Raw genomic sequence first — 13,711 nt, 5'->3', positions numbered from 1 at the left:
CAGCTCAGCACCCAGCCCACATCTGTACCTTTCACAAACTAGTTATCTTCATACTAGGTTACTAACAGGGCCTGTCGAAGTAAATTCTCACACATACATTTGCACAGAGCACCACACAACGCAGTGGTCTTCACAATTTTCATACAAAATTGTTACTGAAGTTGAAAAGTCATGTGATTTTCCTATAGGCAGGCATTTAAGCTTTTCTCATACAGAAGGGGAGATTAGAAATGTCTTTTCTAACTTCTGTGGGTATCCTAGTCATTAAGATGGAGCAAAGCTTGCACAGAACACTCCTTGCTCCTTTGAAGCCAGTTCAGAAACAGGATGAAAGCTTTATGCTGGCAAAGAGAGAGCAAGAAAAGGATTCCTAAGTTAAGCCAGGCCCTGATGGTTGTTGTGGACTCGGACTGCAGAGCTCCAGGCAGTGTCTGACAGGCTCATCCTGCTCTGGTGTATTTTCTGAGGACCCGTTTCACTGCCGAGTGTCCTGCCCAGTGTAAATCCATTCTTAGGCACACAGATAAGCACTGGATGAGCCCTGGATGAGCCCTGCAGATCCAGAGTCACTAAGTTCTAAGCTCTGTAACCCTCAGCATGGCAACATCTAACTCCATCTGTGGTTGTGTGCTGGTTTGCCACTGCCCTGTGCAGGAGCAGCATTAGCCCTGAGCTGTGTGCCCAGAGCCACCCTCTGAGCTGTGTGCCCAGGGAACCCTTGGCCAACCCGCAGAACCTGCTGCCCGAGGCAAAGGAAAGTTATAGTGTGTCTTACCAGTGTCTTCAGGGTTCAATGCAAGCCTTTTCTATTCAGGTCAATGCATCATGGACCATTATTTACCTCCTTTGTGTTTTACTAGCTTTAATTTTTAGACCTCTTGAGCTATTTTTTAAGGGCATGGACGCATCTTCTGGGCACTATGCCCAGTTTAGTTTAATTTTCTGCAAAATTATATACAGTGTCCCAGATACTGCATCAAGAAATACTAGCTTAAAAACTAAGAAATAAATAAAAATAAGCACATTCACTGTTGAGAGCCATGGTAAATGCCATCTAGCTCCTCCACTGTACTTCTGTGACATGATGATTTCTTGATCAAGTAGCACTGTACTTTTAAATATTAAAAAGTAGCTTCATTTAATTTATAGAAAGGAATCCTGAGCTGGATCTTGCTTTCTGATTGCAGGAATAGCTCTGGTACACAGCTGAGCAATACTGATGTTTCATTGTGTTTATGGCTAGCATTATGTTATTAAAATATTAGTTACAGTTGTGATCAACATGTTACAGAATACTCTGTTGATACTGTAAAAGGTCAGAAGACAGTAACCAAATGATTAATGGTATCAGAGTAATGCTCCTATTTGAAGCAGTGCTTATCCAGCAGAAATAGCAGAGCTGGCCTACATAGCAGAATAATAAAAATTCAACAGAAGAAATCTCACAAAGACATGTATAAAATGATGCAGAAAGAAAGCATTATATTGCAATACAGTTTAAAATAAGTAGGAACCAAAAACATTAAATATCTCATCAATTTATGCAAATATGTCTCTATACAGAGGAAATTATTGACATTAATATTACTTCTAGTTGCAGAGGCAGCTGGACACATTTCTGGGAAGGGAAGAAAAGTAAATAAAAGTTCCAAACTCCAATACAGGAGTTAAAACTTTGTGGGAGTGGGTTTTCAGAAATGCTTTCCTCATTGCCCCTTGATCCGACAGTAAATGTTGTTCTCTGTAGACTTTAAATAACACCCTGTGTGATGGCAGATTAACTACTGCCTGTCCACAGAAATGCTGCATTTTCTACCATTTCAGGGTGGCTTTTTTCATATGGGTTCTAAGGAATTAGTTGTCCAACTCCTTCTTCAATATTAAGAGGAACTACTCACCACCAAGTTCTATTTTTAACAACACAGCACCCATGTTTATACTGTGTTAGCCAGGGCAGAATAGCTCATAAAATGAAGAGGTTGTCCTTGTTCTCCACTGATCTCAGGGAGAGTTCAAAATGTGTAGCAGCTTGTACCACTGAAGTACAAAGGAAATGCTGTACCTGCATTTTCTTCTTTTAGGGATTTGCCCATATAATGAAATGGATAAAGGGAGGCTTGTGCTCCAGTACACGACAAGATATTTGAATAGGTGTTTGCTTTGAAAAATTCAACACAGGCCAACAGACTGTTATAATACACTCATGCATTTGTCTCACCTAAATAGAGTCATTTAGATTTTTATCATTATCTGAAGAACGTGTTAGAGTGGGTCCCATTGAAAAGTTATATATACATAGAGGGTCTTTATCCACACCTCTGCTATACTGAATGATTTTTTTTTAAGGAAATGCAAAATGCAAGATAACCTTCTAAATCAGGGAGCAAAATCATTAGGTCCTGTGTGTTGATACTGATTGCAATATTATGGAAGTGGAGAAATGTTGCCTGCACAGGAGTTCATGAACTATCCAAGTATCACAAAACTTCAGCAATTCCCTTGCCCTAAGATTTTCCTTTTTGGACACATAATAATGGTTTGGGGTGTTATAAAGCATGTGGAGCCAGGCATTTCCCTTATGAGTACAAGCTTGAAGAAGCTGAAACAGGTGATTTCATGAAAGGTCACTTGTCATATTGTGCCTCCAAAACTGGGTCAAAATCCATAAGGGAAATAATTTCACACATAGGATTCAGGATTTTGACAAGTCAGGCTATTTTTGGCCCCAGGTACACACCTTTTGAATGATCAACAAAAGACCACTCGTGAGCTCAGCACATTGTGAAGGAAGAAAGAGCTGAGATGTTCACAATATTTGGAAGGCTGCTCACACACTGTCAGAGGCACTGCTTCAGAAAACAGGAGCTATAGCGTAGAGCATGATTGTAAATATTGTCCTTTCAGTTCTTGGCTTGTTTGCACATTCTCCACAAGGATTAGGGAAGAAGACAAAGTTGCAGTTTTATTTACAGAAAAATCTCCTCCATGAAACAGAAGAAAAGGTTTTTTGTCTTCTATTCATTTTTGAGAGAGGATTCTTCCACTTTAACTGGTGGAGCCTGGAAGGCCCACTGACGTTGTCTTAAGCAGCAAGAACGTGCTGCCCTCGTATGCCTAACAGGGCTTCTAGATCTGCTTCAGCTGGCAGATCAGTTCTGGGGCCTTTCATGCACAACACTGCCACACTCATTCCCTTGGCCATATCTGCCTGCACACACCATCTGATTGCCTTCCTCTCCTAGAAAACAGGAGGGAAAAGGAACAGTTCCTCTGTTTGGATACCACTGTTACTGCTTAGTTGTTGGACACTAGTTGAAGGGAATATTTATCTCCTTCTAATGTCAAGTAACAAATTTTAAAATGAGGAGAATGATATAAACAAAACATTATGGTACGATGTCTAAAAGGAAATACACAGTGCAGAGTTAATGCTGCAAAACTCCCCTCTCCATTTTCCTCTTCCAGATTTACAGTTCCATGCCAACACTCAGGGTGTTTGACTGAAAAGCACTGATCTGAGGAGAAGGAAATGTCAACAGTGCCACACCTGGCCTTTTTTCTCAAAACAAAAGGAAGTAACAAAGGTCTCTTTAAAAAAGGACAAATCTTGACTCTTTTTTTCCTAAACAGACTTGTCCAATAGAGATTTTTTTCCTGTGGATTGTTTTCACTAAATAGATGCATTCCTCCAATGCTTTTTCCATTGTCAAATATTTCAGGAAAACTCAGTGACATTAATGGACTGTTCTTGGTTTGTTTTGGTACAGTAGTAAAAAAAAATTAGTGAAAGGCAGGTGTATAGAAACTATGTTCAGCAAGACTGTGAAGTTTCCTTTACTAACATTGTACCACTCTTACACACACCAGTGTCTTACTTCAACAGCAGATCTACTGACTGGGGGATGAAATAATGCAAGGAATTAATAAGTGTGGCACAGTTTTGCTTCCTATTTATAAGTCAATGTTCTTATTCCCACATGTGAGATCTCTCTTCATATTTTTAAATACTTTTAGTAAATTAAAAATGGAAATACATAACTTACACCAGTTATATTCTTTTGTTCACTTTTCTTAAAAAAATCAACACCCCCAAAAAATCCGTTCCCATTATACATTGTCTTTTTTTATAAGCAGAACCATCCCTTTGATAGGTGAATTTGTTCACAGAAATGAAGAGGATTCAAGTGTTTCGTGTTGCCATTGGCTAGGGAAGGGAAAGGAGACAATCTTAGCTAAGGAAACAGATGACAAATCAGCATCTGTGTGTTTCTTGCTGCCAGCCAAAATGGAGTAACACTTAGTACTTTTACTTTGGCCTACCTGACACTCTTGATGCATTATACTTCTGCTTATTAATAAGGTTCAGCACAGAAAAAAACCCCATATATGTTATTTTTTGGGATTTTTTTTTTTTGATATTGCAATGATGAATGTTATAAAAGAAGGTGAATATGAATATAGGGTGCATATTATATTGATTGTTGGTACTGTTAAATATTTGAACAGGTGAATTATTTCTTAAGCATTGCAGCTTTTTTTCCAGGACATTAATAGTGTAAAATGAGCTAGAATTAAATGTTTTAGTTAAACACACATTTGAGGACTAAGAGGTTACTTCAACTCTTCACTCAATGATTATATTTGTAGGTTGCCAAAGGGATTTAAGAACTTCATTCCTTTTCAAATTAATGGTAAACCCACCACACAGCTGTAATAGGAGTGTGAGAACTTTTAAAAAAAAAAACCTATAGCACTGCTTTTTCAGAACATGACTAGCTATTATGTGTGCTGAGTGGGTGACTGTTTTTCCATGTGATCATGACTTTCCAAGTTTCTATATAATCCTGACTTGAACATTTTCATGGCAAGAAAAGTACGAGATCTCAGATACTATTAAATAATCAGGGTAACAGAGGACCTTTTCTAAGAACCACTCCAAGAAACCTGATCTTCAGTGTACATGACTGAAGGACATCAGGATGACTTCAATGATTTTCCAATCCCCCGTAATTCTATTTCCAGAAACTAAAACAGAATATCCTTTCAGAATATTTCACACCTGTACTTTAGGTAGCAAATATTTCTACTCATAGAAACAGGACCTATTTAAGCCATAAGAAGCAGGGATGGGTACAACTTCCCTCTGTCCTGGTTTTTGTGACTCTTACAAGCCCTGCTTTTTTGTCTGCACGAAGACACTACAGAGAGAGGCTGAAGCAAGGGAGAGCTTTTGCCAAAAGATCTCTGTAGTTTAAGAGTAGTACTTAAAAAATAAATTGGGACCTTTGTATTCTTTTTCTCAGTTTAGTTGTGGAGAATATTCTAAATGTCTAAGGGTTTATCATACCTTGCTCAACAAAAAACATCTTTGCAGAAGTGTCACTGACACACGGTGTTGACTAAAATTTCTGCAGTGTGCTTTTTCCCTCGGTAGTAAAAGCGTATCTATATCAGCCAGTTTATAAATAGCAATTAATAGCTCGTGAACTGGTGGTGCATTTGCAGGAGTATTTCTGTGACTTTCTCTGTTCGTTTCAAGACAAGCAGTTAATCAAAAAGTCACGCAGAAACTTCAGTAAAAAAATAAGGCTCCAGGTGTTGAGTTGATCTCTTGGACTGTCTTTCAAAGATGACTCTTCATCTAAGCTTTAAAGATTGTGAGCTACACCAAGAGTAGTCAGGGCAAGAGGAAGCTTTCTATCACACTGCACGTCCAGTAGAAGGTATCCTTTCATTGCATTTCATCACTAAAGTTGCCCAATATGCTGGGATCTATTTAGACTCTTTAATGGAGCTGTTTGCCTTTTTTAATGCCTTTCTCCCATCTGCTTTACTTTCATGTGCCTGGGATTAGCATAAAGAATCAGACAGGCTGCAAACTTGACAAATGTGTTATGCCTTGATTTTGAACTGCTGTGACAATCTGGGTTTGGAATATGTTGTTAAAGCCATTGGGCTCTGTCCCGAGTTGCCCACCTGCTTATCCACCACTAGGCAGCCAGGATCTGGAGTAGATGGTACACAGCATGTCTAACTCTAGGTGGGGGAGGTTCTCTTTGATATAATCCAGCCATTACACCGTGGATACAGAGTTATAACACACGCACACATGGATGAGACAAGACTTTCATATTCCATTTTTTACCTCTCAACAGTAACTGAAAAAATGGTAAGAAATTCTACAATAGCTTTTCCTTTTTGTGTCTTCCTCTTCCCTTCCACCCTGACTCATTTTCACAGCTTAGAAATTTTACAAATAGCTCACACACTTGCAAGGGCTGGGGGAGTAGGGAAGGTCCTGCCAAAAAACATTTTGCAGCTGGAGAGGGAGGGTGAGATGGCATTTGTTTACATCCTTCTGTTGAGAAGTAAAAACATTTTCCAAGCTTTGAAACAGTTGGAAGAGGGAACCCATCAGCCTTTCTATAATTCAGTGTTGCTGGTTTCAGAATTTTTTTTTGATTTTCTATTCACGCACAGTATATCCGGGAACACTTGCTGGATCCTGTTGGGGAGAGGGTCAGGCACTGCAGATAAAAATGCACTACTGTCTGTGCAGATTCCACAGTTATTCCTAGTCTTCCTCAAATGCACATACTTTGATTACCTGGGCTGGGGGAACCACAGGAGCTCTGCTCAGCAAAGTTGGTCTCTGTTGGTCGCCTTGCAGGGGAATGCAGCTGCCTGGCAGGAGCTGTTTGTCTCCCAGGAACACACGGGCTCCTCTCTCCTCTCTAGGGTTTGGGCAGGAGGTAGGGGGGAAGGGGACCCTGCTGCCTGGGACTCAGCCTTACCTGGACATGTGCTCCCGCTGGGGTCTGTGTGCCTTCTCCAGCCCTAGTTTGGTGAAGATCCCCACCAGCACCATGACTGCTACAACCCCACAGATGATGTAGACAATGAGGTTGGTTTTATCCCTGGTAGGGTCATGCAGAGGGTCGTCTATGCGGGAAGGAGGCTTCCCAGTGTTCATCCACAATGGTGTCTCATAGTTCGTGCAGGTGCTTTGATCCAGCCTTGTCTTCTTGAACTTGCAGCAAAACCTGAAGCCACAAGTGCCACAGCAGAAGATGAACTCCCCCGAGCTGCAGTTAAAGGGGGGGTCCCACTGCCCCATCACGTCAAAGTAGCCCCTGCAGAAGTCTGGGGTGGGAGGTGGCTCGGAGGGGTCCAGCTGTTCCCCGAGGCTGGAGTGGTTTCCTCCCGACAGCACCACAAAGCTCCCCAGCTGCTGGCCAGCTTTCTCCTGAGCCCGACACACCAGCGTGAGAAGGTCCGCCACCAAGTAGCCGAAGAGCAGCCGAATAAAGCCTTCCATTCTGCCTCCCAGCCCGGCTCAGCGATGCTGCTGCCGCCGCCGCCGCCGCTCGAGCTGCTGGATGCTGCGCTGCGCCAGGAGCTGACATAAAGGGGCTCCGTCAGGGGCCGGGCGGCCGCTCAGCCCGCGCTCGCCTCCAGCACCACGGACAGCCCCGGACGGGCCGGGCAGGGTCCCGCCGCCCGGCAGGGTCCGCAGCCCGTCCCCGCTGCGCTCCCGGGGAGCGACCGCGCGGCACTTGTGGAGCGGAAGCGCGCGTGAGAGGGAGCGCGGGAGGAGGAGGAGAAGGTAGAGAGGAGGAGGAGGAGGAGGACCGAGGGGTGGAGGTGGCGGCGGCGTGCGGGGCACCGCGCCGGGCTGGCGAAGAAAGGGGGCGTGGGGGGCCGCAGCGGGAGGTGAGGCGAGGGCGCTGCAGGGGCGGGAGGATGCGAGAGGCGAGCGAGGAGCCTCCCCGCGCTGCCTGGAGCACCCACCGCCCGCCTCCCCGCGCAGCCCGGCGCGGTCCCCTCGCACAACTCCTCAGAGAGCCGCCGAGCCCCGCCCGGGGCCGGGCTGCCGGGGCAGGCGCGAGGGGCTGGACGGGCTCGCCGCGGCATCCAGCCGGCCGGAAGGAAAGGGAGATGCGCCGTGAGGGAGAGCGCGGTGCAGCCCGGCGAGCCCAGCCCGCTTGCGCGCCCGCCCGTCCTCCTGCCGGGCTCCCTCTCCCTCCTTCCTTCTTCCTCCCTCTCTCCCAGCCCTCTGTGGGGCTTTCCCCCCGCCGCAGAGCCGACCCCCGCCTCGGCCCCGCTCCCCGCCATCCCTTACATAAGACACTTCCCGCTCCCCACAGGTGCGTCTCCCACCGCGCGGGAGCGCCTCCTCGTCCCGTCCTTCCTCCCGCCCCGCGCTCGGGGGGTGAGGGCAGCCCGGGCAGGGCGGGGTGGGCTCCTCGGGCGAGCCCGGGGCAGCTCCGCGGGAGGAGAGCGGCGCGTCCCTCTCCCGACGAGTAGAGCGCTCCTTCCCCCGGTAACTCCTCCCCGAGCGGTCCCCGGAGATCCACTCACCTGCGAGGCAAAGGCAGGTGCTGCGGGCGGAGCGGCGTCCATGGGGCCGCACCTCCGCTACGCCCGGGCGGGAGCGGGCGCTGCCCTCGCCCCGGCGCGCCCAGCACAGGTACGGCGGTGCTCGCGCTCCCTGCAGCCGCGCGGGGCTTTGTCTGCTAAACATGAGCTGCCCCTGCACATCATTTATTTAAAAATCTCTCTATAATGTCAGTCGGCTGGCTCCGGAGGACACAGCGAAGCTGCGGGTTGTTTGCGAGACACGGAATTGGAATAACTTCCCCCAAACAGAGAACTGACTCTGGGAAAGACTTTTTAGTGATTCACTCTCCATCCCTGTTATTTAACTCTGTCATCTCTGCCTTTCGGTTCGGCAGTAACCTGTGCAAGTAGCAATAATATTATCCTGAATACTATGCTGCCACCAAATGTAGGAAATAAGCCCCTTATGGCGTGATTTAACAGTGTGGGCTGGTGCTGGAAGCAGCTTCCCTTCTCCTCGGGGCATGTCTGTGGCTGCCTTGCTGCGGCCTTGCGGGCTGCTGTGGGCCCTGGGGAAGGGGCTGGTGTGCCGGGGCTCTGCAGGGCCAGCCCGCCCTCCCTCTCCCACTGTATCGCTGGCGCTCTTCAGGAACTTCGGCCAAGTCCGTGTGGAGTTGTTAGGCGGTAAATAAACAGAAAGGTGAGGCAGAGGACAAAGCAGACGTTTGGAATCGGAGAGGGCTGTAGTTAGCTAATTGCGATCCTTTGCCTTCTCTTAAAAATAGACTCTAAGTACAGTGATGATTCCACTGAACAGTTTGACAGTAAGCCTTGCATCTTTGTCCAGGAGGTAGGTTAGAAAGCCCCTTTATTTCTTAGCAGAGAAAAACAATCAGCCCCAGCCAAAACCAGTCTTTTTGGCTTTTAATATTTAATTCTTAAAACCTCCACCTCATCAACATCCCCTTTCAAGTCTCCTCTGAAATCATATCATTCCTCCCTCGTGTATACTTCTCTCTGCTATTATTTATTATTTAACACTTTGTGATGCAGTTAGTGCTGAAAATACTGCAAAAAATGAATCTTTTCCATACTTATTATTGCATCTAGAGACATTTCAGGTCCAGTCCTGTCAGGCGCTTAAGATTATGCAAGTTCCCCTGTTGATTTGATGGCTAAAAAGCTGCTTAAATATTTTGCATGATTAGTACTATACATGTGTGGAAATAATAACATCAAAACCCGATTTATTTTATGGGTGATTAATCCTGACTAAATATGGTACAAGTTTCTTGTTTCGCTAAGTTCCTGGGGCTTTCCTTAAGAATCCCCATATAAAAAAGAAGCCCAAAGGATTTAGGCTAGAACCTAACATCTCTGGGATTCAGGTCCATGAGATCAGAATTCGACCCTAAGTAACATATGCTTGGGAAAAACATGAGGATGATTAAAGCTCCTTGGAAAAAAAATATTTCCTATGGCACCAAGAGGCTTTGGATCAGACCTGTGGAACCCAAAAATCATGCTATCCCTAATAATATGTTACTTTAGTTGTTGAGCTCTCTGAGCCTGCTAGTTGTATTATCAGTGAAGTTATTTTTAGCTGTACCATGTCTTAAAATTCCAATAATGAACTGGAGTTGTTCTAGACTGGGGCACAAACCCTTTTTACCAGACCTGCAGTTTTGTGTTTTAATGGCTTCATAGCATGTAGTTGTAAGAACACCTGCTTGATCAAAACATAAACTCATTAATTATAATAATGGAAACAAGAAAACTAGTTGATAGAAATGTGTATTACACACAGTACTGAGACAAACCTTGGGTTTTTTGCGTGATGTTATAAAGTTTTTCTCCATTAAGTCAGTCAATAAATGTCTCATTTATTTTAGTTGTGTCTAAGAAGCTGAGAAACATGAAAAGATTTCCCAGTTTAGCACCATCATCATCACTTTCAAGACTTCAAGAATTTCAAGACCTCTCCCTTTGACATTGCTTTAAGGTAAGTAATAATTACCTACTTTTCTACAGATTTATCCCATAAGGAATGTATTTTGCCTCTGAAACAACTGAGAGGGTGAATGTTTCAACTAGAACCTGCAGAGTTGTCTTTACTCAAGTGCACATCCATTTAATTAAGTGAAATTCTTTTAGGCACCAACCTTATACAGAATTCTTATTATCTTTTTCCTCTAATTTCTTTGACTTGTTTTCACCAAGACAATATGAATCAATGGCAATGCTTGTTGTTCAACTTTAAGATAGAAAACAAGCACTTTTTTCTGGGAAATTCTGTAGCAATGTGTATTCATGTCACATGGCAGTTATATAAATGCATATAGACTCATACTCTATATATTGAATTCTGTGTGGAATTGTACATAGTCTTAGAACTGATTCTTGCAGGAGTGTTTTTATGTAAGTAAGAGAGTTTGAAAAGGCGTGAAATTAGGAGAGAAAATTAATGAGTTAACCTGAACATTGAGGTGGTGACAAATCTGAAGAGTATAGAACAGTTAGAATGTACAGAGCAATTGCAATTATTATGTTCCAAATTCTATATTTAATTTTACTTCTGTATTTATTTTTTTTAATAATAACGATGTTGATAACCTTTGAGTATTTCTCTGGGACTGACTACCTGCTAGAGAAAGTAGTCCTTTGCTGAGCACTGATTCAATGGAGCTTTCTAGCCAACCATTAATTCCCAAGAAATGCCATATAGCTCAATCATTATTATTAACAGACATTCCAGAGCTGTGAGAATCTGTCAGAAAAAGCAGCCAGACAGGCCTGATCTCAGACAGTATTGATGTGAAAGGTATTTTGTGATAAGAAATGTCATGTGGAAACTGGAATGAAGCAGTCAATGTCTGCTTCCTTGGTAGTGTTTTCCTACTGAAGTGGCATGTCTGGATATATAGATACAAAATGTATTGCCAGTGGAAAACAAAAGAGGTGATGATTCTACCTCAGCAGACTGACTGGCAGCAGGGCTGCAATCACTGGTCTGTAAAAGCACAGGTAAACATTAGAAGGTGTCCACTGTTCAAGAATAAAAGGTGTCTTAGCAAACATGAGTTAAAGAAGCAAAATGTGTTTTAACAAGGAGGCTACAAACAACTTTATGTTTATAAATACAGTTCCATGGTTTACAAATATTGTAAACAGTCCTGAATGACACAATACAGAAGTTTGCTTTGGACAGCTCTACATTCTTGAATTAGCATGCACCAGACAGCTCCATTTGCTTCTCCCAAGTTCTGACATTGCCCAGTGAGGGGTGTTCTCTCCCACTGGTATTAGTCTGGCTGATTGGCCAAAATGCATTTTGTTTTAGACCTTTCTTTTAGTTACAGAGAACACTTCATAAGGCTTTGCTCCTTTAACCAGTAACTGCAATCATTAATATCATATCAGAGCAGCAACGTGTGAAATCCCAACCTGCACTGTGTTGACACTAAATATACTTCTCCTCTCATAATTGCTGAGCACACGTCTTTTAAACTAAGCTTTCCCTTTTCATTAAAAAAGATGCACATTCAGACTAGGACAGAAGGAGCTTGATCTTATATATTTATTAATGCACAGAAACTTTAACAGGAACATCTCACAGACGTTGAGCATTTTTAGTTATTGTCATCAAGTCTGAAAAAATATACATTGCATGTAGCAAAGGGATCACCATCAAGAGATCTTAATGAGCCAGGAGGTACTGCATGAATAAAAAACCATGAGACTTTTTTTTATGGCTCACTGAGGAGGAATATAATTTATTGCAATTCTATAATGTAGAAATTACCTTTATAACCTAATATTTTTCTCTTCAGTCTTCTTGTGAAACCAAAACTGTAGTAATTACAATTGAGTTTGAGGCAGGCAGTGACAGCATCCAGATTTGGAGTGGACTTCAGGAAATCCTGAGAGTTCTTTTTAGCTTCAGTTTAATTCAAAGGAATTTCAGAAAAATTCAGATAAATTTAGGAGGTAAATGGAGTACTTGCAAATATACAAGAGGAAATACATGTATACTGCAAATGTCTTCAGTATACAGCAGTGGAAAAAAGTGCCAACCTGTCTAAAGCAGCTTCCAGCAGTACAGCTGAAAAATGAGTTGTGCCCTCAGGTTCACCTGTTGCACAGCTCTTGCTTTGATTCGGAACAAGGAGAGCTGCCAGTCAGGTTCTGTCTTTGGCAAAACTGATGGTACTTTTGAATGGTAACAGGATTGCAAGTACCTGTGAACAAAGTACGTTTCTGCTTGTTATAAATTAGACTGTCATGGAATTTAGATCTGGAGTGATTGGCCAGGTGTCTGAGGATTACTGCAGCTGACAGAGAAGGCTCTGCAGCTCATTCCAAAGTCATGCCAACAAAATCTTTGTCTTGTTAACAAAAAAAAGAAAGAAAAAAAGGCTATAAAGGATCAAAAAAATTGGAAGTGCTTTTGTATCCTTCCAACTGAAAACCAAGCCACCTTTGTTCCTATGAGTTCAGCTTTTCAAAGCAGAAAGAAAGTCTTTCTAAGCAGGCCTAAAATAGCATTAAAAATTGTCAAGGTTAAAGGGAGTATAATAGGCTGTATATTGTATCTGAGCATAGAGAAGCTGTGCTTAGACACAGAAGAGGACACAGAGCAGAGAAAATTTTTTGATCCTCTGCTGTCTGACTCTGGCATATGTTAGAACAACTGAGGAGCTCATCTAACCAATACCTCTTCTAAAACTGCTCAGTCACTGAGATAAAGAGGTAAACAAGTTTAGTCTAGAATGTGCATTCCTCAGGCCTGGAACATCCTTGGATGGAAGAGAGAACAAGAAGTCAAATTAATGAGTCAGTTAAAGTCTGCCAGTTTTAGCACTAATAACCCTCAAGGGCTATAGAAGTGAGCTGTAAACCTCAGAAGGGAAGAATTTGCTGTTCACATAAATGTAAAGTTGCTGTACTACTTAACTAACAAAATATTTTAGCCACCATATATTTTGCATGTCTTCCAAAATGTACTGTCAAGCAACCAAAATCAAAAGTTCTTACTGAAAATTAGACCTTTTTAGTGTGCTTCCCTGATAATAAGCTTTAATGATGTCTCTCTGCATCATTGTCACAACATGCCCATCCAAAGCTTGGTTTATTTTTAGTCTTACATATAGTACTAATATATAGATGTAGGAACTTTCAGATTTATGAATAAGAAAATTTCTCTGACAGTTCCATTTTTAAAGGATGCTAACTGTTAGAAGATGCTCAGGATTTTAAAATGGTAAGTCACAAGACAGATTAAATAAGAGGTACAAAGTAATAACAGTCTGAGTTCTGTGATTCCTCTTTAATTCTGTGACACTGCTGTCACTGTCAGGTGATGCTGTCACCA

The 13,711-nt window shown here is 43.0% G+C and overlaps 1 protein-coding gene across 1 annotated transcript in view; it reads right to left on the bottom strand.

Moving 5' to 3' along the window:
* SHISA9 (shisa family member 9) overlaps positions 1-7,346 on the bottom strand; it is a 169,813-nt gene extending 162,467 nt beyond the window's left edge. Inside the window, exon 1 of the mRNA XM_018067441.2 lies at positions 6,795-7,346. Coding sequence (XP_017922930.2) covers positions 6,795-7,318 — 524 coding nt within the window. The 5' untranslated portion in view covers positions 7,319-7,346. The remainder of the gene's footprint in view (positions 1-6,794) is intronic.
* Between the last annotated feature and the right edge of the window lie 6,365 nt (positions 7,347-13,711).

The sequence above is a fragment of the Manacus vitellinus genome, unplaced genomic scaffold, assembly GCF_001715985.3.
Source record: "Manacus vitellinus isolate BGI_N305 unplaced genomic scaffold, ASM171598v3 scaffold_12_pilon, whole genome shotgun sequence".
Taxonomy (NCBI): domain Eukaryota; kingdom Metazoa; phylum Chordata; class Aves; order Passeriformes; family Pipridae; genus Manacus; species Manacus vitellinus.
Note: the sequence above shows the minus strand (reverse complement) of the source record. Positions and strands in the feature narration are given on the sequence as shown.